The 25,304-nt window shown below is 39.2% G+C and overlaps 1 protein-coding gene across 1 annotated transcript in view; it reads right to left on the bottom strand.

The window, feature by feature from the left end:
* Nucleotides 1-618: 618 nt before the first annotated feature.
* Nucleotides 619-25,304, bottom strand: part of TSG101 (tumor susceptibility 101) — a 42,940-nt gene continuing 18,254 nt past the window's right edge. Inside the window, exons 6-10 of the mRNA XM_052662097.1 lie at nucleotides 22,056-22,122; nucleotides 19,382-19,473; nucleotides 3,878-4,080; nucleotides 2,400-2,639; nucleotides 619-952 (exon numbers count right to left, since the gene is read on the bottom strand). Coding sequence (XP_052518057.1) covers nucleotides 863-952; nucleotides 2,400-2,639; nucleotides 3,878-4,080; nucleotides 19,382-19,473; nucleotides 22,056-22,122 — 692 coding nt within the window. The 3' untranslated portion in view covers nucleotides 619-862. The remainder of the gene's footprint in view (nucleotides 953-2,399; nucleotides 2,640-3,877; nucleotides 4,081-19,381; nucleotides 19,474-22,055; nucleotides 22,123-25,304) is intronic.

The following is a 25,304-nucleotide window of genomic DNA, read 5'->3' as shown; positions in this document are numbered from 1 at the left end:
TTGGGAAAGATTGCTTCACACCCTACATACCTTAAAGTATCTTAAATTAGAATGTTCGTTTCTTTAGAACCTTCCAGCTCTCATTTGACAGAGAACACTCTGTTCTGCTGGGTTAGCTCTATGGGACATACGGGTCGCTGGGTGGATGACCACAGTCTTACCCAGAGTCACTCACCAGGGAGACTGGCTGTAAACGACAGTGAGTGCAGACAGGCAGTGTACACTGCACCTTCCTCCTCAGCTGTGGCCAGGTCATCCTGCTGAGTTGGCATAAACTCTCAGGCGTGTAGCTTGGCACTGGCCACTCTGCTACTTTCATGATGAAAACAGTTATTGTTCTGTCAGGTCTGGAAAGGGAAAAGACTACACAGAATTGGCAGGAGGATAGGAGGACCTTTCACAGAAAAAGTTATTCAAATCCAAACATTTGAACATTTGGATTTCTATGTATTATATCCCATATTGAGTAGAATCCACTTTATATGCTAGAGAATAATACTAGATTTCAACTCATGATGGATATTATACTTTGCTAAATTAGAAGCTGAGCTTTACTAAGGTTTCACATATTTTGTTTCATATATTCTGTTCAGTAAAGAAGAGAAAAATTATGCAACAAATTTTATTTAGCATAGTCAGTCCCAACATTCAGCACAAAAAGAGTTTACAGAGGATAGAAAGTGCATTAATAAAAGCCAGTCTTTACCAAAAGAAAACAGAAAATATATTATTGATTCAAAATATTTTACACTTGAATGATAAACTGCAATAACTTATTTTGGGCACCTACTGATATAAGAGAAAGGAAGAGAAGAAAAGAATACTTTAGAAGAGTTCAGTCTCCCATCTGGTATCAGAGAAGTCAGTAGAGGTCACTGAGACCGGCAGTCTTTCTTGCTTTCTGCATTAGTGCCCTCAGCTGGAACTGTTTACGGGACAGAAGACGTACATGCTGTGAGGGGGAAGAAGTTAAACAGTTTAGCCCTTATCCAGGTCCAGGCATAAACTAGCAGACAGTTTGTAACCTAGAAGGGAGTTAGGAACCCTAAACTCAACGGTCCTCTGGAGCCCAATACTACATTTTATGTGGCTGTTAACTCACTGGATTGATGCTGACAGGCTGTGTTAAGGAACCTGCAGAGGCTTTCCTGGCGACTCAGATGGTAAAGAATCTGCCTGCAATGCAGGAGAAACGCGTTCAATCCCTGGGACAGGAAGATCTCCTGGAGAAGAGAATAGCTACCCACTCCAATACCCTTGCCTGGAGAATTCCATGGACAGAAGAGCCTGATGGGCTACAGCCCATGAGGTCGCAAAGAGCTGGACACAACTGAGCAACTAACACACTTGTATTCAGGAAAGTAGTCTTCTGAGACCATACAATGTGTCACAGGAAAAGCACCCCCATGCAGGATCTGGCTCAGTTCAAGCTACATCTTGAGACAACCAAGACGCCTGGGAAACTTGTACTGTGATCCTAACAAAAGTTAAAAAACTTTTAGAACTGTTTGTCACTACTTAGCTAAAAAAGGGGAAGGGCAGGGATGAGCAGCACAAGGCCACCTTTGGTCCAGTGCCTAGCAAACAGCATCCTTTTCTCACCTCTCCATGTTTATCTTGGCCTAAGTTATGCCACCCAAGCAGATGACAGCATACAGAAAGGGAGCCCTCTCTTGGGTCCCAGCTATTCATATGCTTCTACCAGGTCCAAGAGTGGTTTGGCCATACACTCACAGTGAGATAGGCAAGGTCAGCAAGCAACCTGACCAGCCTTGCAGGCACACTGAAGCATCAGAAGCAGCTGTACTGAATATCCAAAGGATGGCTGTTATCCCTAAAGCCATGCTCCTCATGACCTAACAGAGAACAGTAGCCAAACTTGGCTTACAGCTCTTCCACGTCTGCACAATAGCATTAAGCCTGGAATAATCATTTAGAAGGCCCTATTGCTAGCAGGGCAAGCCCAATACTCTACAAGGGGAAACAGGTATAAAAGTATGCAAGTCTAAGAAAATTAACAGGGGGGGAAAAAAAAGCAACAAGGATGGGGCAGTCAATGATCTTAATTTAGATGGTGTGACCTGAAAGAATGGAAATCTGACTGTGCCTGCTGATCCACCTGGGTGCAGTAGTAAGAAGAATTACATTCAGCTTGATGCCGCCTTGGGGTAGGAACTGCAGCCACTAAGCCCACTTTTCTTCCCATACTCAGATTATCCTCAGTCCTCTCTGTAGGTGGGAAGACACTGCTCATAGCCATTTACCCCACCTGCTTACTTTTGGAAAGAAAAAGAATTTTAACTCATCCCCTACAGACAAACCCTCTTGATTTGTGGTTTTCAGCAACAGTGGTTCTAAAACGTTCCAAAACTCTGGAAAGCAGAGTGAAGAAGACATACCTTTAGGAAGACATCTAGGTCTATTACTCCCCGCCTCAAGGCTTCTCCCAGGTAAAAAATAGTGTCTTCAATAGCATTTTCCTCTGCATACAGATTTAGGATCTGTTTGTATAGTGGGGCTGTGGGAATGATAACTTCATCAATATCATTGTTTTCAGATTGATTTTCCATTTTCTCCAGGGCAGAACTGAGTTCTTCATCCTTCTTTCTCAAAAGTTCTATGTTTTTATCAACCTCAGCCTGAAAACAGAATAGTCCAAGCATGATGATTTTACACTAATTGTAATTATCTGTTTGTCAGACATCTACAACCCAACTGCACAGAAGCAGAATTGCTAATAAAACAATGCTTAAACAACTCATGGATGAGATTCACGTTTCAAATATAACACATTTCAAAGCTAGAGGACAAGGTGTGCTCTAATAAGCTAAGTGCAAACAGGAGATGCTAAGCTGAGCACTTCTGGTGGCAGTGATAAGCCTGTCACTTACCAGTGATAAATACTGCAAACTAAACCTTCACACAAGACACGTTCCAGCAGGAGGTTTCTTACATTAAAATCATAAAAGAGGCCCTTCTTTCAAAACAAGGGGACATCTGCCTCAGAGGAACAACTTTCCCCAGTCTACACAGACAATTCAATGCACAGAACTCCACAAACACCTTAATTTTAGTCCCAAGATATAGCAGGTGGTGGCTGCGGGCTCTGAATTGTACTGGTGCCACTTTCCTCAATGTTTGAAAATAGCTGACCATCGAGCAGCTCATTTTACACACTAGAACCATTTATTAGACTAACATGTACATACAAATCACTTTCTCCAAAGCCCTCAAACACTCAATAAACTCTCTATCCTTTCATCAAGAATGCACACTTACTGGAACAGATTCTCCCTCACAAGAATGAAAGTGAAGGGTGAAGCTGGTACTCAAATTAAGCTAGTGCCTCTACATCTTTAAACAAAAGAAGTCACAGGACTGACTTATACCGACTCTTCAGGGCACAGCAGTCTGATAAAAACGTGAGAAAGCTGAAGAGCTAAAGGTTGCATACCAAAGATACTTTACATATAGTTCAAACAATGTTTGCAAACAAAAAACAACTGATCCTTAAGTCTGCACCCTGAGTCTGCAGATCTTTATCATGGCTTAGAACTCTCTCAAATTCTTATTTCTGGTTAACTATCTGGTAACATCAACACTCCAACAGTCCTCCTATGGGTCAAAACATTATCCCGCAGTGTGAAGGTGCAAGCGAAAAATCCTCTAAATACATCCACTTCCCAGTCAAAGACTGTATTTCAATCACAGGCTCCGTTTTTTAACAAGCTGTATAGGAGCTATGTTCAAGTGCTTAAAGAGTGTGTACAATCGTTTGAACTCTAATACCCACAGTACTCAGGGTAGCCACAGTACATAGAGAAAACTTTGCCATAGCTACAATTAAAATAGTGCAGTTATGCAATGAGTTACTTACTACTTCTTGGTCTAAACGGTTAACCATCTCTTCGAGTTTCTGGTGACCTTTTTTCAGGTCTTCCTCTGTTCGTTTCAAGGCGTTGAGTTCTGCCTGGGCACGATCCATTTCCTCCTTCATCCGCCATCTCAGTTTGTCGCTGACCGCTGAGATGAGAGAGGCTCGGATAGTGTCCTCGCTGATTGTGCCATCCCTACTGGGACCTGCAGGAGGAAAAGGCAAAACGCTTGCTTACTTCCCAGTCTCTCTCTATTCCTTTCACGGGAATCATCACAAAACAGGACAAAATACGGGTCTACACTTTCAAAGTGTGAGGAAAGAAAATGCTGTATGCCATATCATTAAACATAACATTAAAACAGGAGCTGATTCAGAAATACTCTCCCCATGAGAGGTTACTTCTTGTTCAGTCACTAAGTCATGTCCAGCTCTTTGCAATCCCATGGGACTGCAACATGCAGGCTCCTCTGTCCTCCACTATCTCCCGGAGTTTGCTCAACTCATGTCCACTGAGATGGTGATGCTAACTGTCTTATCCACCACTGCCCACTTCTCCTTTTGCCTCAATCTTTCCCAGCATCAGGGTCTTTGCCAATGAGTTGGTTCTTCACAAAAGGTGGCTAAAGTATTGGAGATTCAGCATCAGTCCTTCCAATGAATATTCAGGGTTGATTTCCTGTAAGACTGACTGGTTTGATCTCCCTGCAGTCCAAGGGACTCCCAAGAGTCTTCTCCAGTACTGCAATTTGAGATTACTGTTTACCCATATTTACCCACTTTCTTCGCTTACAGCCCAAACAATTAGCTATTTTCTCAATGAGGCAGAGGCTCATTGAGAGCCTCTACAGATATCTCTATAGATTACAAAGATCCCTAAATCTCCAACAAATGGAACAACAAATTATACCAAGGAAAAACATCTGATTCAGGTCAAGTCTATTCTCAGGCTTTACTGCTAAGCTGAAGGAAAAAGGCACCACCCACTCTAGAGGCCATTAAGATTGAGAATGGGCAGTTTCCTTAAACCAATGTAGAGGTTAATACGGCTTCCCTTCTGTAAGATGTTTATTCCGTTACCAAAAGAACAGGAAAGAACAGATGTGCAAAAGAGAACGCCATCCAAAAAATTCAGCTGATAAACTTCTGTTCTCAGATTCTTTACTCTTTACCTTCCTAATCAGTGTCTTATATAAAACTTACCCCTCAGATATTTTCTTGAAAAGGTTCCTCCCTTTAATACAAGCATAGATACTTTTTATGACTACCAGTGTTCTTCAGCTAGGGTCATAAATCAGCAAATGAGACACAGTATTTTGATTTTCAGTTATGTTTGATGACAGAATACCATGTGGGGAATTATACTTACCTTTACTGCTTACAATGAATAAAGAATGATTACAGACTTAACAGTACCACTTCCACTCTGAGCTGAAAATTTTTATCACCTTGATGCTGAGTTCTACTTACTGGGGAGTGGGGTGGGGGTGGGACCTTTAAGTCGGTTTGTAAAAATGTACCCAGATTCTCAGCACTCGTGTTCTCATCCATCACAGGCCCATTCCTGGTCCCATGCAAAGTGCGCGGTTTCTAAAAGGAAACTGCACTGTTCAAACTACAGCGCAGCCAGCGCCACCTGCGCTCCCCACTGCTCCATCTAATCACAGCTCTTGCTATTCCATATGCTGATCTGGTCACTCCACTTTTTAGTTTTTGATAAGTAACACTGTCTTCTCCCAGAAGCTGGCCCGTAACCAGGATACCCTGAATGCTTTTCCAGGCTTTTGTAAATGACACTGGGAGACCTTGGCGTCCTCAGATGTCACTGGTTTCAAAAACAGAGTCTAAGTCTATGGTTCTGTTTCCCCCTCTTTTTTGTTTCTACCACAGAAGAACTGTTTTTTTGTCACTTGGATTCTATTCTTCTTGCAAGTGAAAATGAGCACAAACAGCACCTCCCATGGCCAGGTTTCCCTGAGGAGTGTCCTCTGTCCATCTGTGCTAAGGACGCTGCATGTATGCGGTAAAAAGAAGAGCCCACCATCAGACTCTCCTGCTAAGTCTCCCTCTTTCCTCTCAGGAACGTCCCGCTAAGAAGCGCCCAAACAGCACCCATACTCCAGCATTTACAAAGAGGCAATTAATACTTTTGATTATTACCACATAGATCCATATATGCTTTTCAGAATTTACTTCCAATTTTACAGAAGTATGGCAGCTTATTATTTCACATTTCTGAGAAGCAAAACTATTAACTTTCAGATGTGTGCTTTGGAATTCAGATTGTAAAGCCAGAGGGTAACTTGAGGTCTTATTTTTCACATCCCTGACCTCTTAATACCTGACTTTTCCAAAGCGTTCTCATCAATTTACCAGTTACTGTATCATCTCTGGGCTCATTCCCCTGAAGTTTTCCCAAAATCTTCCTCAGTGACCACCTCTCTATTCACATCGTCTTGTACAGACACCGGATGACTCTTAGCAACCTCCCCGAATTCACCAATTTGTATCTCCACTCATTCCTCCTTGTAGCTTTGGCCTCTTGCTTCTCCCACTCCTGTCCCCATGAGCATCTCCCCCCAGCCCTAACCCCCTGCCCATCTCTTGGTCCTGAGCACAGGCTGCCTGCCACGACGGCCTCTCTCTCGTTGTGTCAGATCGCCAGCCATCTTCCAAAGGCCTTGTCTGCCGGAACCTAAACCAAAACCTGATCCTTTGGATTCTTTCCTAAAGCCCTAAGCCCTCTTTAACCATTTTCTCATAAAAGAAAAAACAAAAACAAAAGTCCTCAGAACATGTTCAAAGACTGAAACTACCAGATGGGAGTCTTCCACTCTCTTCTCCCATTCTGCTTTGGAACAAGAATCCTAATCCTTTAATTACGTGCCTGACTCCTCACTATTCAAAAGCACTCACTTCCCTTTCTCAGGAAGACAACCTGTTTTCCTCTCAGTATGACTTAAAGATTTAGCTGTTTTAGACAAAACATTTTTGACATAAATTGATGTCAATCTCCCAAGACAATAGAAATAAAAATGAAAATAAGCAAATGGGACCTAATCAAACTTACAAGCTTTTGCACAGCAAAGGAAATCATAAACCAAATGGAAAGACAACCCACAGAATGAGAGAAAATATTTGCAAATGATGCATGCGACATGGGCTTAAATTTCCAAAATATACAAACAGCGCATCCACCTTGACAACAAAAAAACAATCCACTGAAAGATGGGCAGAAGACCTAACTAGACATTTCTCCAAAGAAGAATACAGATGGTCAATAGGCACAGGAAAAGATGCTCAACATCGCTAATTATTATAGAGAAATGAAAAAACTACAATGAGGTATCACCCCACACCAGTCACATTAAAAAGTCTACTAATTACAAGTGCTAGAGAGGGTATGCAGAAAATGGAAACCTCCTACATGGTTGGTGGGAGTGTAAGTTGGTGTAGCCACTGTGGAAAACAGCTTGGAGGTTCCTCAGAAAACTAAAACTAGAATTACCATATGATCCAGCAATTCCACTCCTGGGCGTATGCCTGGAAAAAACTGTAGTTAAAAAAAGACATGTACCCCAATGCTCACAGCAGCACACTCACAACAGTCAAGGCATGGAGACAACCTAGACGCCCATCAAGATGAGTGGATAAAGAGGATACGGTATATATATACAACAATACCACTCAGCCACAAAAGAAGTAAATAATGCCATCTGCAGCAACATGGACGCAATGAGAGAGTCACACGAAGGGAAGTCAGAAAGACAACCACCACATGGTAGCACTTATATCTAACACGTGGCACAGATGAACCTATCCATGAGACACAAGCAGTGACACAGAGAGCAGGCTGGGGGCTGCCAAGGAGGCGGTGGGAGAGAGACGGCCAGAGTGTGGGGTCAGCAGACAAACCGGGGAGGTCCTACTGTACAGGGGAGTATATTCAATGTCCTGAGACAGAGCACAGTGGAAAAGAAAACGAAAAACAACGTGTGTATACACATGTATGACAGTCATTCTGCTGTACAGTAGCAACTAACCTTATAAACCAACCATACTTCAATTTTTAAGAAAGACTTAAAAAAAAAACACTTTATTTGGACAGAATTTATGCCAAATCAAAATCTCTAGTTTTTCACATTGCACTAATTTATTTAAGTCCTAAGTGACAGCAAAAAAGGGTACAACAGCTTAGAATTTTGTGCTTACAAGGTGATTTACAAAATAATGACTAGAGATAGTATTTCACTAAGCCCTCATTTTATGATAGATGCATTAACAATAGGAATTTTAAAACTTTTTTCTGAAAGAACTTTCTTATTACACCCATCTGAAATGTTACTATGATTCCTGTGAGATACAACAAAACTATTCCCAGTGATTAGGAACCCAAATGAAATGAATATGGTTAGGCATTCAAACGTGTAGTCAATCACATGCCATCCAAGTGTCCCATTCATCTGTGCAGAGATGATCTGAACTAGTACAAACTTGAGGGTCTTCTTATAACTAGTCTGGATGTTTTACGTACAAACACATCAACAAACTTTGCTAAAATTATTACATTAAAATGGATCAAGTTATACTGATGCTGAATTTTCAAATCCCAATTAAAAAATTTTAAATCCTGGAATTTATATTGTTTCTCTTATAAAATATATTAGGGCAAATGAAATGCTACCATACAGGACCAAATAAGTCCTTCCAAATAAGTTTCCAGCTAAAGCCACTATCATTCAAAACGGGAAGGAAGCTGAGGCAGCAGTCACTTGGCTTTCAACAAAGGTCACAGTTCACCTGAGGAGCCTAGAAATGCCAAGTCTAGACCTAGTCCTCTGCCTTATCACACACAGACATGTTCAGTATATCTGAACATTTTAACATCTATCTACTTTCTAAATAGAAGAAATGAATTGTAATTAAGTTATGAAATGTGAATGCCAAGAGAAAAGCCCGGATTAAAGTTCAAAATTAAATGAACCATGACACTTAAAGAGATTGTTTATGGGGGGTGGGAGGGAGGCTCTAGAGGGAGGGGATATATATATACAGTGATGACTGATACATGAGGTATAGCAGAAACCAGCACAATGTAGAGTGATTATCCTATGAAAAATGAAAAATAATAAAATACATTAAAAAAGAGATTGTTTATATAAACAAGTAAGAAAAAAGTTGGTAGAAAATTCTTTTCTTCTTCCTGATCACTTTTTGAAAAATCTTTTTTTCTTCCCAAATGTCTTAAGAGAAATTTTAATTTCTGTTATAATGAGCCTTGGATTAATAAGAGTTTGTGGCAAACCGCCAAACCTCAAGTCCCTACACATTGACCTTTTACTCATGCAGAATCAGATTTCAGGAGTGCCCTTCTACAACTCCAGATTAGCAGCAGTTGAAAAGGTAACACAGATTTTGAGAAAAAATCCTAAACAAAACTTCATTTAAATGTCAGATAGGATTCAATCACTAACCTTAATCCTTAAGAAGTGAGATAATTTTTCTAGTATTAGGAAACCAGTACTCTACTCAGTGAATCTGATAATTCAGTCAATAATTTGGGCCAGTAAAGTGCACTTTCTGATTTAGAACCATTTTTTAAACATTTAAAGATAATCAGTTTTATTTCTCTCCTAACAATACTTAGTGATGATCACTACTTCCTACAACTCAAAAAGAAACTCATTAGAGAAAGAATCCATAGTAACCCCAAAGAAAAATACAAAATAACTAGTAACTTTTCTGACCTCACATCTAACCAGCAAAAGTGAGTCATTTGCCCCCCCCCAGCATTTTTATTTCTGATGTTACCTGCTCAAGACTCACATAATCAACTTCAGTAATAATGGCATTTGTGCTACAGAGCAAATTACAGAGCCTAAGCAATCTGAAACAGAAGCTTAATGACCAACTACTCAGGAACTAGGTCAAGCAGACCCTGGGGATCACCCGATCAAGCCCATATTAGTTCCTTTTATAATAAAAACAAAAAAACAGGTCGCTCTGAAACAGAAACATTTCAAACAACTATATGAGCAAAGTCAATTCTGATTTATGCTACTAAACACAAATCAAGCAAATTCATTAAGCTGTGTACAAAGGGCTTTTTATTTATAGTCTATGAACAAGTAAGCTTCTGATACTACTGGCCAGGCTCTGGGCAGGTCATGGAACTTTCTCCCAAAAAAATCAGGAGACCTTAATTTTTAAAAAATATTTTAAATACTAGTAGAGCATACTCTGAAGTTTCCATAACCACAACCAATGAGAAAAAAGGAAAACATAAGCAGGTTAACACTTCTTGAAAATAAACACACAGCAGAAAAAAAGATTTAAATTAATTTACATAACAGTTCAACAGACCTTATTAAAATAGGATACCAAGGTAGTAACTATTAAAAAAAAATGCTGCTACTATCATAATAATGAAAGATGCTACTAGCAAGGTTTAAGCACAAAGGCCAATTAATCTGAGGGACAGATTCCATCCTTAAAAAAATGGGTCAGAATCAGTCATTCCTTAAGATTATTTTGTGAAAGAGCACAATTAAAAAATTCTATAATAAGAACAAAACCAGAGGTATTGTGCTCCATGATTTCAAACTATACTACAAAGCTTTTCAGTAATCTAAACACTATGGTGCTGGGATAAAAACAGACAGATTAATGGGACACAACAGACAGCCCAGAAATAAACCCACTCACATGGTCAATTGATCTCTGACAAAGGAGGCAAGAATACAGAACGGGAAAAAGCCTCTTCAGTAAGTGGTTTCGGAAAGACTGGACAGCTTTGTGTAAAGAATCAAACTGAACTACTTTCTCACACTATATACAAAAATAAACTCAAAATGAATTAAACTTAAATGTTTGTAAGACCTGAAACAAGACTCCTGGAAGAAAACACAGGCAATACTAGGGGTGAAACACACAGCATGATCAATGTAATTAACACTGCCATACAGGAAAGCTGTTAAGAGTAAATCCTAATGAGTTCTTATTTTTTTAGCATTTTTTCCCTTTTGTATCTATAGGAGATGACAGATGTTCATTAAACTTACTGTGGTAATCACTTCATGATGTATGTAAGTCAAATCATTATGCTGTACATTTTAAACTTATACAGTACTATATGTCAATTATATCTAAATACAACTAACTGTAAGAAAGAAACTTAAAAAAAAACAACAGAAAACACAGGCAGTATACTCTGTTTGACACTGGTCTTCACATTTTTTTGGATATGCTTCCTCAGGTAAGGGAACCTAAAGAAAAAAAAAAAGCACCCCCCCCCCCCCAAAAAAAACCCAAGCAATAAAAAAACAAATGGGACTACATCAAACTAAAAAAAGCTTTTGATTAGCAAGAACTATCAACAAAATGAAAAGGTACCCTACTGAATGGAAGAAGATGCCTGCAAATGATATATCTGATAAGGGGTTAAGATCCAAAATATACAAAAGAACTCATGCCACTGAGGATCAAAAAAGACGACCTGGTAAAAAACAGGCCGAGGACACCTAGATGCCGTGACAAGCTCAACACCACTGACCATCAGGGCGCTGCAATCAAAGCCAGAGTCAGAATGGCTGCTACCAAAAGGAGAACGGGTGCTGGTGAGGATGCGGAGGAAAGGGGACCCGCATAATCGCAAACTGGTACATCCACCTCAGAAAACAGTATGGAGGTTCCTCAAAGAAATTAAAACCAAAACCACCACGTGACACAGCAATTCCACTGCTGGGTATTTTTCCGAAGAAAACAAAAACAATGATTCAAAAAGATATATGCACCCCTATGTATTGCAGCATCATTTACAATAGTCAAGATATGGAAGCAACCTCAGCATCCATCAACAGACGAATGGATACCCCTCTTCAGCACATGTGACCACTTCCTCTGTCCTCACACAGGTCCAGGCCACCATCTCAGACCTGGATTCCTTTAATGGCCTCTTCAAGGAGGCCACCATTCCCTCCCAGGGTCTCGCACAGAGGTATCTGTTGGAACATCAATCAGATCAGATCACTCCTCTGCTCAAAGCCTGCCCATGGTTCCCCAGCTCACACAGAGGAAAAGCCACAGGCCTCGCCCTGACCCACAAGGACTTAGCTGAGCCAGGTCTGTTTCCTCTCCGACCCCATCTCCCCACACACCCTTAACTCACACCACTGGCCTCACTGCTGTTCCTTGAACCAGAAACATACTCCCACCTCAAAGTATAAGGTGTAGAAACCTTTTTCCAGGCTTGGATAGAACTCTTCAAGCAGAGGTAATAGCAGTGAATAGATCTCCAGATCACCATACAAGCAAGCAGAGCACAGATGGGGCTGAAACAGCAAACCAGTGTGTTTGCTGCTCAGGGGGCTGCAGGAGGCCAGTGGTGTAAGCAAGGTGGATGCAAAGGAGGTGAGAAGAGGAGGCAGTCCTCCCCCTCCAGGTCTTCCTGTGCCCCTCTTCAATTTGAACGTTTCTAGATAGCATGTGTCTCCACCTGGCACACTGCCTACTTGCCGTAAGTTTGTTTCCTGTCTTCCCTCACTGGAATGCAAACTCCATGAAGGCAGTAAGTTACTCTGTGTTGTTCCCAGTGGGGTTCTTACTCCTGGTACATAGCAAGCACTCAGTAATTATACACTAAATGACCACATTAATAAACAAATAACTGAAAAAAAAAAAAAACACCCAAGGGCTTCCCTTGTGGCTCAGCTGATAAAGAATCCGCCTGCAGTACAGGAGACCTGGGTTCGATCCCTGGGTTGGGAAGATCCCCTGGAAAAGGGAAAGGCTACCCACTACAGTATTCTGGTCTGGAGAATTCCACGGACTGTACAGTCCACAGGGTCGCAAACAGCTGGACAGAACTGAGCAACTTTCATTTCACTTCAACTGAAAAAACAGATGAATAGATAAAGAAAAGGTGGTATGTGTATGTATGCGTGTGTTTGATGTACTGACAGTACATCCTCTAATGACCTTCATAAAGGAGCCGGTATGTGGACGGACTTTCTTCATATGTATATTCCAAAACATGCGGAGGTGTCACTGAGCGGCACCACACTTTTCTGGGTACCACGCGGGACCACACTTCAGTAACATTCTTGAACATTCGCTTGATACATCTTAAATCTTTCTTAACTTGGACTATAATATCCAACAACTACATCACTCCTAGACTGCCACCTGGGTGCACCACCAGCACACTGGAGTCTGACAGAGAGAGAGTGCTACACATGAATCAAGGTGGAAGTGACTGGTCCCACATCACGCCACTCTTTGTTACCCAACAGTTTGGCCTTCTCCATGGGAATGCCCTGCTGGGGACCAAAGCTTTTCAAGGTGCCTGTTTTTCAGCCCTGAAAACATACAAATGACCACATATTCATCCCTGTTCCTGCATTTTTCTGGGATCTGCTATTAGAACAAACAAATACTAATGCTGTCTCCTAAACTTATTCTTTATAATTTGGTGATGGTCAAGTAGTTTTAAGCCTTTAAGATCAGAGTTCAAGTTCTCTTATAGTCTTGGCAATGCCAACTTGGTAAAAGTTATATGCCCAGTCCTAACAAAAATGTTTGAGTCTTAAGAAATATATACTTGAATCTGAAAAAACAGAAATTAAAAATTTTAAGTTTTTTTAGATATCAAGGAAAGTTCACCTTCCTTCTGATGCTTTGTTAATAAATACTGGGCAGAAAATCTCAGGAAAACCATCCAAATTCCTCATCTTTTCCCACTGATCTTCCAGTAGAAACTGTTTTTAATAGTCAAGTGCAAAGATGACATCCAAAAAATAAACCTAATCTTACAAGAACTTCAAGGAAGAATTTAAGTTACAGATCATAAATTTTCCCTCATTAAATAATATAAATGTATTATAATATCACTACAGTTGCCCAGACCTGATAGAAAAGCACCATCAAAAGGCTTTTCATTATTCAACAGCTGCTGTCACTGCTTAGTCAACGCCCTCTGCTGCTGCTGCTAAGTTGCTTCAGTCGTGTCCGACTCTATGAGACCCCATAGATGGTAGCCCACCTCGAGAAGGAAATGGCAACCCAGTCCAGTGTTCTTGCCTGGAGAATCCCAGGGATGGGGGAGCCTGGTGGGCTGCCGTCTATGGGGTTGCATAGAGTCGGACACGACTGAAGCGACTTAGCAGCAGCAGCAGCCCACTAGGCTCCCCTGTCCCTGGGATTCTCCAGGCAAGAACACTGGACTGGGTTGCCATTTCCTTCTCCAATGCATGAAAGTGAAAAGTTAAAGTGAAGTCGCTTAGTCGTGTCTGACCCTCAGCGACCCCATGGACTGCAGCCTACCAGGCTCCTCCATCCATGGGAGTGAGGCAAGAGTACTAGAGTGGGGTGCCACTTCCTTCTCCGAGCCAATGCCCTCAGTGACCATCAATCTCATGAATGCAGTTTTAAAGGTCAGGTTAGGCCAGAAGCTGTCTGAGAGGTAACAAAAATATAAAATGAGATGACAGAACAAATTCTCTTATTTTCTTTTAAGTGGTGTTCAAAATCTACATGGAATGGAGTCAGAAAGAGCTGTTTTAAGTCCCAAGATCTGCATCAATCCTCAGTCTTCTGCATTATTTCAACAGATTGCTATACAGAATGTCATCTCGCTCTTCCAGTAAGCAGCCTAACTAAGGTGATGTGCTATTCACTAAAAATGATGTGCTGTTCACTTGACCCAGAAACCCCCACAAAACCCAGCAAACGAAGAAGTTCAGATCTTCATGTTCACTTAAAGAACACTTGTGAAACTGCCCAGGCCATTAAGGGTACGCATATCCAAAAAGCCACCCAGTATCTGAAGGGTGTCACTCTACAGAAGCGACGTGTGCCATTCTGTCATCCCAACGGCGGAGTTGGTAGGTGCGCACAGGCCAAACACTGGGGCTGGATGCAGGATTGACGGCCCAGAAAGAGTGCTGCATTTTTACTGCACATGCTCAAAAATGCAGAGAGTAAAAAGCTGAACTGAAGGGCTTAGATGTAGATTCTCTGCTCACTGAGCACATCCAGGTGAACAAAGCCCCTAAAATGCGGGGCAGGACTTACAGAGCTCGCAGTGGGATCAAGCGGTACCTGAGCTCTCCCTGCCACACTGAGACGATCCTAAGTGAAAAAGAACAGACTGTTCCAAAACCAGAAAAGGAGGTTGCATGGAAGAAAAAGATATCCCAGAAGAAACAGAAGAAACAAAAACTTACAGTCTGGGAATAAATGTCGCCAAAAAAAAAAAAAGCAGATAAAAGTGTTGGTTGCATTAAAAAAAAAGTAATCTCTATCAATTCATTTTAAGGGGCTCTTTTACTTCAATATTGTTCAATATTGTACAAGCATCCACACTAATAATAAGGTACGAGTTAATTAACGATGCCCTGAAACAAGTCTTTGTTTTATATCATAAGAGCAAATCTTTAAACTGTCAAGTTCCACAAAGGATAAATAAACACATTAATTCTTTCTCATGCCTAAATAGTACAAAAATAATAGCACAAATCCTGATGACCACTGGCAGACTGAGAAAATATTGACTACTTGTGAACCCTAATATTTAAATGACACATTTATGTTTCTGCTTTCCTTTATGACAATTTTGAAGTTCAAGAGTGTTTTTCACAATGTACTACTAAAATATGATGAAAAAAAAATCAAGTAGACAAGCAACAAAGGGTAGAAAAGCAACATACATTAAAGGATATTCTAGATAATCATATAATGATAATGTTTCTAGACTTTCTAAGAAAGTACTCTTAGAAATACAATAAAACATTGCTTTGAAAATTTGTTCTAAAAACAAACATTAGATTTGATCCAAAATATACCATTTTCCCCATATTCCTATTTCTTGTTATATGGATGTCATTTATTCTAAGCTATAAAATGCTTCATACCTATTGCATTGAAATAGGTTAACATAAAAGATCTTTGGAAACTTAGGTTCTCTACAAATCAGATACCATCATCTCAATGAGAAATACAGGGTTATCAAACAGCACTATTAATTTATTGATCATGCCTGAGCCAAAATGGAGAACTTAACAGGAATTAGCATGTTTTGCTTATTGGAGTAAAGACCTCCCATCATCAGGTTTCTAACCCAAGCACTTAAATTACACTGTAGGACTTCCCTGGTGCTAAAGGGATCTGCCTGCCAAAGCAGAGGATACAGGTTTGATCCCCGGTGCAGGAAGAGTCCACATGCTGCAGAGCAACTAAGCCAGTGCGCCACAACTACTGCACCTGTGCTCTAGAGCCTGCGAGCTCAACTCCTGAGCCCACGTGCCACGACCACTGCAGCCTGTGCGCTCAAGCCTGTATTCCACAAGAAGCCACCGCAGTGAGAAGCCAGTGGCCACAACGAAGAGCAGTCCCCGCTCACAACTAGTCAAAGCCTGCACACAGTAATGAAGACCCAGCACAGTCAAAAATAGAGAAATAAAATTACACTGTAAAAAAAAAAAGACTTGATTACAGAAGGATGAGACAGACGGATGAGAATATTTTTAAAAAACAAAACCAATGCCACTAGAATCTCAATAATTAGAATGTATCAGTGACAAAAACAACTGAAGAGAATACTTTTGCTGAGAGGGAGGGATATTTACAACAGATATCAGGATGGTTACAATCTATCAGAAAATGTAATAGAAAAGTAAACTTCACAAGAGTCTATTGGGTTGGCCAAAAAGGTCATTCGGATTTTCCCATTTTACAGAAAAACCTGTATGAACTTTCTAGATGTTCCACATGTTTGTATACGTGTGCAGGGTTGTGGTGAGAATAGATTGGTCAGGGTAGGCCTGACTACTCCTTGCAAAGGAAATAGGCAGTGGACAAATCCTAAAATGAAAGAGTAGGAGATGAGTAGGAGATGAAGTCAGAAGTAACGGGGAGGAAAGCAGGATCATGAAGGGCCTTCCAAGCCTTAGAAAGGTGGAATGAATTCTGAGTGAAACAGCAAAACCTTGGAAAGTTTTAAGTAGAGAAGTGATATAATTTATTTATCTTTTAATAGGCTCATTCTAGCTGTTATGCTAAAAACAGATGTAGGGGCTAAGGACAGAAGAAGGCTTCTGAAGTAAATCAGATGAGAGGATGGTGCCTTGGATCAGCACTGGATATGATCAGATTCTCGATATATTTTGAAAACAACAGGTTCCTGATGAAAAATCAAGGATGATGCCAAAATCAGAGTATTAAGTAGGCATCATGGAGGTGATACCTTCAAGGATCACAGCCTTGTCATGGCAAAGGGGCCTGTATAACTCACTGAAGCTATGAGCCGTGCTGTGCAGGGCCACCTAAGACAGATGTGTCACAGTAAAGAGTTCTCTGACAAATCGTGGTCCAATGGAGGAAGCATTCTCGACACGAAAACCCCATAAACAGTATAAAAAGACAAAACAGATATGACACCAGAAGATGAGCCCCCCAGGCTGGAAGGTGTCCAATATATCTGGGATAGAGAAGAGGGCAATTATTAGCTCCATGGAAGAACGAAGCAAATGGGCCAAAGCGGAAACAACGCTCAGTTGTGGATGTGTCTGGTGGTGAAAGTAAAGTCCAAAGCTGTAAAGAACAATACTGCACAGGAACGTTGAATGTTAGGTCCACGAATCAAGGTAAATAGGAGGTGGTCAAGCAGGAGATGGCAAGAGTTAACATCAACATCTTAGCAATCAGTGAACTAAAATGGATGAGAACCGGCAAATTTAATTCAGATGACCATTATATCTACTACCACAGGAAAGAATCCCTTAGAAGAAATGGAGTAGCCCTCATGATCAATGGAAGAGTCCAAAATGCAGTACTTAGGTGCAATCTCAAAAACAACAAAATGATCTTGGTTTGTTTCCAAGGCAACCATTTAACATTAATGGTTTAATGTTGGACAGTAATCCAAGTCTATGCCCCAACCACTGATGCCAAAGAGAGCTGGCAGAGAGAGTGCCTGATAAACAATGGAAGGAGATTCATAACATTGTTGTACAGGAGACAGTGACCAAAATCATCCCAAAGAAAAAGAAAAGCAAGAAGGCAAAGTGATTGTCTGAGGAGGCTTTACAAATAGCTGAGGAAAGAAGAGAAGTGAAAGGCAAGGGAGAAAGGGAAAAATATTTACAACTGAATGCAGAGTTCTCAAGAATAGCAAGAAGAGATGCAAAGACCTTCTTAAATGAACAATGCAAAGAAAGAGGAAAACAATAGAATGGGAAAAGACCCATTCTCTTTAAGAGTAGGGAAAAAGCAAATACAGTGGTACAGGTGGTGGCAGATAGTCAGGAAGGGTGGTGGGAGTCTGCAGAAGTTCCTGTATCACTTTCATTTTCCCAGTTGAAGAAAATTACATTTCAGGTAACTCTACTAATAAGCAACATAAAAAAGCAAGAAATACTGGTCAGAAATAATAGGTCTTACCGGACCCACTCATATTTCCCAATGGTGCTTTCTTTTCCTAAAAATGCACATCTACCTTTACATATAACCAGGCTGGAAAACCTAAGAATCTGTTGATAGTTCAACACATACAAGGTTCACCAATAAAAACACAGGAAAAAGTGATTAAGAATCAATCAAATTTATTTCTACGCTCTGGTAGAAGGCTCATTTAGAGCCTTAGAAGTGATAAATCACTTCAAGATTTAGAGTATAGGACACTGACAGAACTCTTTCTACAGTTTTAGCTCTAAAAAGAAAGAGTACTCTAACAATTCACATGTAAAAGTGAATGGGAGGAGGGTGATAAAACTGATGGCATTTAAGGGTACAAATCTGTAACAAGTAATAAACCATAGGGTTTCCCTGGTGGCTCAGTGGTAAAGAATCCACCTGACAATGCAGGAGATGTGGATTCAATCCCTGGGTTGGGAAGATGCCCTAGGGAAATGGTAACCCACTCCAGTATTCCTGTCTGGGAAACCCTGTGGACAAGGAGCCTGGTGGGCTTCAGTCCAAGGGGTCACAAAAGAGTCAGATATGACTTAGTGACTAACCAGCAAAAGCAGCAGCAGTAAACCACAGTGATCTAATGCACAGTATAATGGACTTCCCTGGTGGCTCAGATGGTGAAGTGTCTGTCTACAGTGCGAGAGACCCGGGTTCAATCCCTGGGTTGGGAAGATCCCCTGGAGAAGGAATGGCAATCCACTCCAGTATATTGCCTGGAAAATCCCATGGACAGAGGATCCTGGAAGGCTACAGTCCATGGGGTCGCAAAGAGTCGGACACGACTGAGCGACTTCACTTTACTTTACTTCACTTTATAATGAATATAGAATATAACAGTGTACAACAATTATGTAATTAATATTGCTATAATGCAATCACATTATAATATATAAATCTACCAAAATAACACACTGTACTCCTTAAACTTACACAACGTTACATGTCAAACTTACTCAATAAAAAAGAAAAGTGAAATGCACTTTTCAAAACAGGAGACTGAATTTCCTTCTGAGCAGAAACACAGTTTTGAAGGGTACTTACCAACAGTGGTCACAGGAGGCTGGGAAGGGTACTGGGAACTTGTTGTAGCAGGATACTGACCACCAGGTGGGTAAGGACAGCCTGTGTAACCACTAAAGAAAAGAACAGAAAACATTAAATACTGTGATGGCCCAAAGAACCTCAGGAAGCTAAGCTGGATATTCTGTTGTTTTACCAGTTAATGACTTTCCAGTTTTAGAGCTACAGTCATCTATTCAAGCGAAGTTCTACAGAAATTCCATTAATGACATTGGATTTAATGAAATACTCTTGCATGGCCGTGGTTTTTGTTTGCTTTTTCTTGGCCCACAGCATGCAGGATCTTAGTTCCCCAATCAACTATGCCCCTTACAGTAGAAGCACAGAGTCTTAACCACTGAACTGCCAGGGAAGTCCCTTGGCCCTGGTTATTTGAGGGCCACCTTCACAGTAGCAGAAAGCAACTTGAGTTTTTCTAAAGGCAATCCAACAATATCAGAACTGAAAGCAACAGCTATTTTGTGAGAACTTTTCCATTCTGATTTCCTAGCATATAGCACTCATATCCCATGAAAGTTGCACCTTTATTCTTTTCAATTCTCCTACTCATAATCCTGTATTTTCCTGACATATTAGAGTATTTCCTTATTCTTTGCTGGGTTTTTTTTTTTTTTTTTTGGTTTTCATATCATACCTGTGACTACATAAATGAGTTGCTGAACTTGATGACTAATATGTTTCCTCAGCTGTAAAACGCTATTACTGTTTGCTGCTCCCTCCATCCCTAAATGCTTTCTTTTCTTAAGATCATCCTCATAAATAAGTTCCTTCATTTATGAAGCCACCTCTGAGCTCCCACCTCCAAATCAGATGTGACCTCTCCTTTAAAGCTCAGTTTATCACAGTATTTACCATTTTCTGCCTTTTCTGATATCAGGAACTCTTTCTAATAATACATGGTTGCTAGTATATATACCAAAACTGAAACAACTATTCTTGACATACTTTTTAATTTCCTTGTATACATGCTGCAGGTGCTAAATAAAACTATCAAAAGATCTTAAAATTTGAAAGAGACCTTAGAGGTTATCTAGTCCAACTTTCTATAACAAGAATAAATATTCTCATATTCACTGTTTTAAAAATACAAATTCTTGAGTCACTGACTTATTAACTCTCCTTTAGGATAGAGAAGGGAAAGAGTTTCTCAAGCTCTTTTGCCAAGACCTTTCATATGCCAAAAGATATAGATAGCAATTTGAATAAAGTTACCCTTAACTCATCAGCATGTCATGAGATTAAAAGTTACATCACACACACACACAACCCCATTAAATCTTTGAAAAATAGCTGCCTCAAAAAGCAACTTCTTACAAATAACCTTACAAAAGACACTTTGAAGGTTATGTAAGATTAAGTGAATATGATTCACATTTCTGTTAATATTTTCAGCCTTCATTTTTATCTACGAGTCTTTTTTGAAGTGGCTTTATTGTTCAGAAGTCCATTTCCTTATTGTGTTTTTAATAATCATTCCCTATATACGTGAAGTTCATTCTAGCTTACTAGCAACTGTTGATTATAAAGGCTTCAGACAGAATTCCAGCCTTAAGAAATCCAAAACTGATAACCGGTTACTGTATATAACAGCCATAGGAATCTGTCTCTCTTGTCTCTGATGGATGTTCATCTAGTCTCTGCTTACTCATCTAAAGGTAAAAGAGTATTTACTACCTTATTAAGCTAGTCCCTGAAACTAAGAAAGGCCCCCAAATAAATATGCTTGCTAAATTTAACTTATAAGAGCCGGCATATTATATATGTACATACATATGTTTATTTATGGCAGGTGTTGAGGAAATTTGGCTGCATTTATTTGTGAGGGTTTTTTGAAGCTGAGAAGAATTGAGGGTTAACATTTTGGTAATTCTTATTAGTATCTAGTAGCTGTAAATTTCTTCTAGGCACCAAGTACAGGCCTGTCTTGCATTCTAAGCTAGTCCCAAGACTACCTTGGATTCTAAGTTAACCCCAAGGAGTGGAACCTACTCCTAGATTGCCACTGAAACAGGGACACATTTAAAACATGAGTTAATAATTATTTTACTGATTTTTCTCACATGTATTATTCATAGACTGATTTTACTATTAGTTTACTTCTATAATATTATCATCATATGGATAATAAAGGTTGGCAATAAACTGAATAAACAGTAGTCTATGAACTGAATAAGTAAATATCAGGGGGACAAGAGTGACCCCATCATCTGAATTATTAATTCATTCCCTATAGTTTACAGAAAAGGTCAGTTTTTTAAAAAGGATATTAAAGTATTTTTCTCCATGGCTGAAGTCATCATAATTAGTATTCCATTAATCTTTCAGCTATTTACAACAGATATACAGCGTTCTCAAAAGGAAAGAAGCAAGGATTTCAAGGTCCAAAACTAATCAAGATCATCGTCATTTCCCACCCCTTTCTCGTCTGTAAATAGAATAGAGCTGCATTTCCTTAGAATGGAAAAAAACTCCTGTTCAACTATGTACATACCATAAAATTTCACCAATAAACTGAGTTTTACCTTCCATTAAACTGCAATCAAATTTACTTTAATGCCCTAGTTAGCACCCATTATTTTATTCTAGATCTAACAGAATTTCTAAAACAATTATTCAAAAGATATTTTTTCATTACCTGGGATTGGGAGGGTACCCGGATGGGTATGCAGAAATCCCACTTGGCATGCCTGGCATGTAGGAAGCTAAAAATAATTTTTAACATTTTAAAATAATATGCATAGTCCTGGATATACAGGTTATTAAATAAGACTTACATCACCATCAAACCACGGCAAAATTTCATACAGGTAAAGAGTTCAAATCTTGCCAAAAAACAAACACTCCATCCATATTAGTTCTTTACTACAGCTAATAAATATCTTCAAATCAACTAATTTTAAAAGCATTAAACATGAGTGATGACAACACACATGACAATCCCAACAAGGAATAACTGGCCAACAGGTCAACTCAGTTAGCTCTTTAAGCCTAAAGCAATCTACAACCTGAGAGACAGGAGTCAATTCAGTTTGGAATTTGGAGAAGGGGTCCAAGGTCAGTTTCTTACAAAGTGACCTCTTTATTATATCTAAGGTATCTTTTGATATTTCTTACAAGATTATATTGACCGATTAGCACAGTTGGTTTTGTTGGCTTGAGTGAAGATTTTAAAGGACTTCAGATTACTATTAAGAAGTCCTACACAAAACTTATATTCACCTAGATTAGTTAAAACAAAACAAACAAAAGCTTGGAAATACTAAGGGGGAATACTAAGGGGTTCAAAGCTAGTATGCTTAAAGAATGTTTTATATATATTTTAAAGAGAACACTAATGATGTAGAAGCTAGTCAGTGGTGCCAAGAAGCTAACCAACACTGAGGAAGAAAAAGAGAATTTCAGCCTTAACTGGAATTGACTTGTCTGAGAATCAAATTATCCTCAGTGAAATTTTTCACACTGAAATAATGATGAATTAGCTATTAATTCAATCAATCAATATTTTAGTGCCTTCCTATGAAAGGTATCAGATTGAAAAAAAAAAAAAAAGACTTCCTGGCCTCAAGCTGCTTATAGTCTTATGAGATGAACAAAGGAATATCAATACAGAGAGACAAGTTGTTATGACAGGGTGAGTACAGAGTGTTATATATGGGACCATGTAGGAGGTAGCTAATTTCAACACAGGCTGTGGTGGTAAACAAGAGTGATCGAGTAGATGAATAGTATACAAAGGCTTGAAGAGAGGTGGAACCTTCGAGAAATAAATTTTTGGAGTACATAATGCAAGTAGATGGGAAAAGCTTGCTGGGATCTGACTATAGGCCTTAAAAGTCTTTTTTTTTTCTTCTTAAAAGTCTTTATCAGAGTTGCTGAGCTTACATCTCCAAGCATTAGTGTTCATAGTTTTCTTGTTAAGATGAATCTATAGGTGTCATAAGTAAATTTTTTCTTAAGAAAAATGAAGCTAAGGATGATGTTTAATGCTATTTCAGAAAGGGAAAACACCTTCCAAAATGTTACAACTGCTAAATCTCATAAAACATTTCTTCTTCCCAGGTCAAAACACGGTTGATCTTTATGAACATCAAAAGATGAGGCTGGCCACTATTAGGTGTCAGCAACATGCACAGTCACTTACTAGTTTCTCTCCCCATGTTAGTTTCTCTCGCACACATATAAACGACATTTCACTACTATAAGCAATTTTCTCATAATTATAAGTAATTTTCCTTTTCTAAGGTTCTGCAAAGCTATTAATTTGACCAAACTCTTCAAATTTTGATTTTGGGAAACAACAAAAGTTATCTGAGTCCAAGACTAATAAGGAAGCAGATAATGAGGTGAAATAATTTCAGGGCTAGAATAAAATGGAATACAAATAAGCATAACATATATAAGGATTAAATAAGAACTAATATGAAGTGTTTAGCTGTGTCTCACAGTTACCACTGATTAAGTGTTGACTATTACTATTAAAATGAGGTTCGGCCATAGCACACTTTTTTGGTGGGACTTCTACCTAACTCAAAAGTCATCCTAACACCAAAGATCAAAAATGTTTAAAAGATAATGATGATAATAATAATAGAAGTACATAATTTTTCAACTAGAAGATCATATTTGTTTAAGTATGGATCCAAATTTGTGGGCTATTCCTTGATGTGTATGTGTAGGACAGAATTCAGACCTTCATTTCTTTGCAGTCATACCTAATAACAAAGAATATTATTTAAATGTATAAAAAATATTGAAACTGTAATGGGTAGACAGTAAGTTGGTCTCTGAGTAATTCACATATATTAGCTCTAGACTGTTTAGTGATTTACAATGAGTGAGCACAGAATGGAACTGTAACAGTAATCTATTTAGAGAGATCTCTTTCTAGAATGCTGCCCTTCCAATGTTAATATTAAACTAGGAGAAATTTAGGAAAAACATGTTGCTTAGGAGACTAACTTTCTTACCTTTATCATAAGTGGTCACTGGCTGTGTTATTTGAGCAAATAAATATGAATGACAAGCTAGGAAATATTTGGCATTTTAAACTTAGATGGGCAAGATTAATCTTGTGTATTAAAATCAACAAAATTTATTAAGATGAAAACAAATTTCTGGACCAAAAGAATCCCTAGAATCTACTTAATTAAAAGAGCTACAAAATGCTACAACCAAACTTTTTCTGGGAAAGTAGGGAAGGAAAAGGATTCACGAAATTCTGTTAGATTCCCATTCAGCTTGTGAGTCAAGATGCTACTCAAGATAGAATGAATTAAAGAGGAAGAGGATAATTTTCAGCAGAAGGAAAATGAAAGTTCATGTAATCTAACTTATAAGATAAATAATTTGGTTAATTACAATATTAAACAAAATCTGTTAAAAAAAAAACAAACCACAGCTCAAAACACAGTAAACAGGTTTAGTAAAGTCAAAACAAGTACAACCAACTCTCAATTATCTATGGTGATTTTAAAGTATCAGTAATAATTATTAAGAAAAAAAACAACCAGAAATAATAGAGATAATGTACACCAATTAGGGGAGAATTGATACTGACTCCATGCCCTACCCCCTGGACTCAAAGTAAAACGAATTGGCTGTACTCAAGAGAAGAAAGCTGAGAGCTAGAAGGTCATTGTGTATACCCAGAATAGCTGAACATGAACGATATAGTTGACTTTAAAATTGATTATTATCTACAACACTGATCCTGGAGTTGCAAAGAAAAGGAGGTCAGATCGCCTTTCGAGTTGTATCTGCCTCTAAATTGATCAAATAAAGCTATTCCATGGCATGCATAATTAAAAAAAAAAATTCCAGCTCTATTCCAGCATTCTTTCTCCTCCATTTTGGAATCCAGCACACCCATACTTAGATTTCTACC

Source organism: Budorcas taxicolor, chromosome 25, assembly GCF_023091745.1.
Source record: "Budorcas taxicolor isolate Tak-1 chromosome 25, Takin1.1, whole genome shotgun sequence".
Classification (NCBI taxonomy): Eukaryota; Metazoa; Chordata; class Mammalia; order Artiodactyla; family Bovidae; genus Budorcas; species Budorcas taxicolor.
This window is presented reverse-complemented; position numbering and strand designations above follow the sequence as displayed.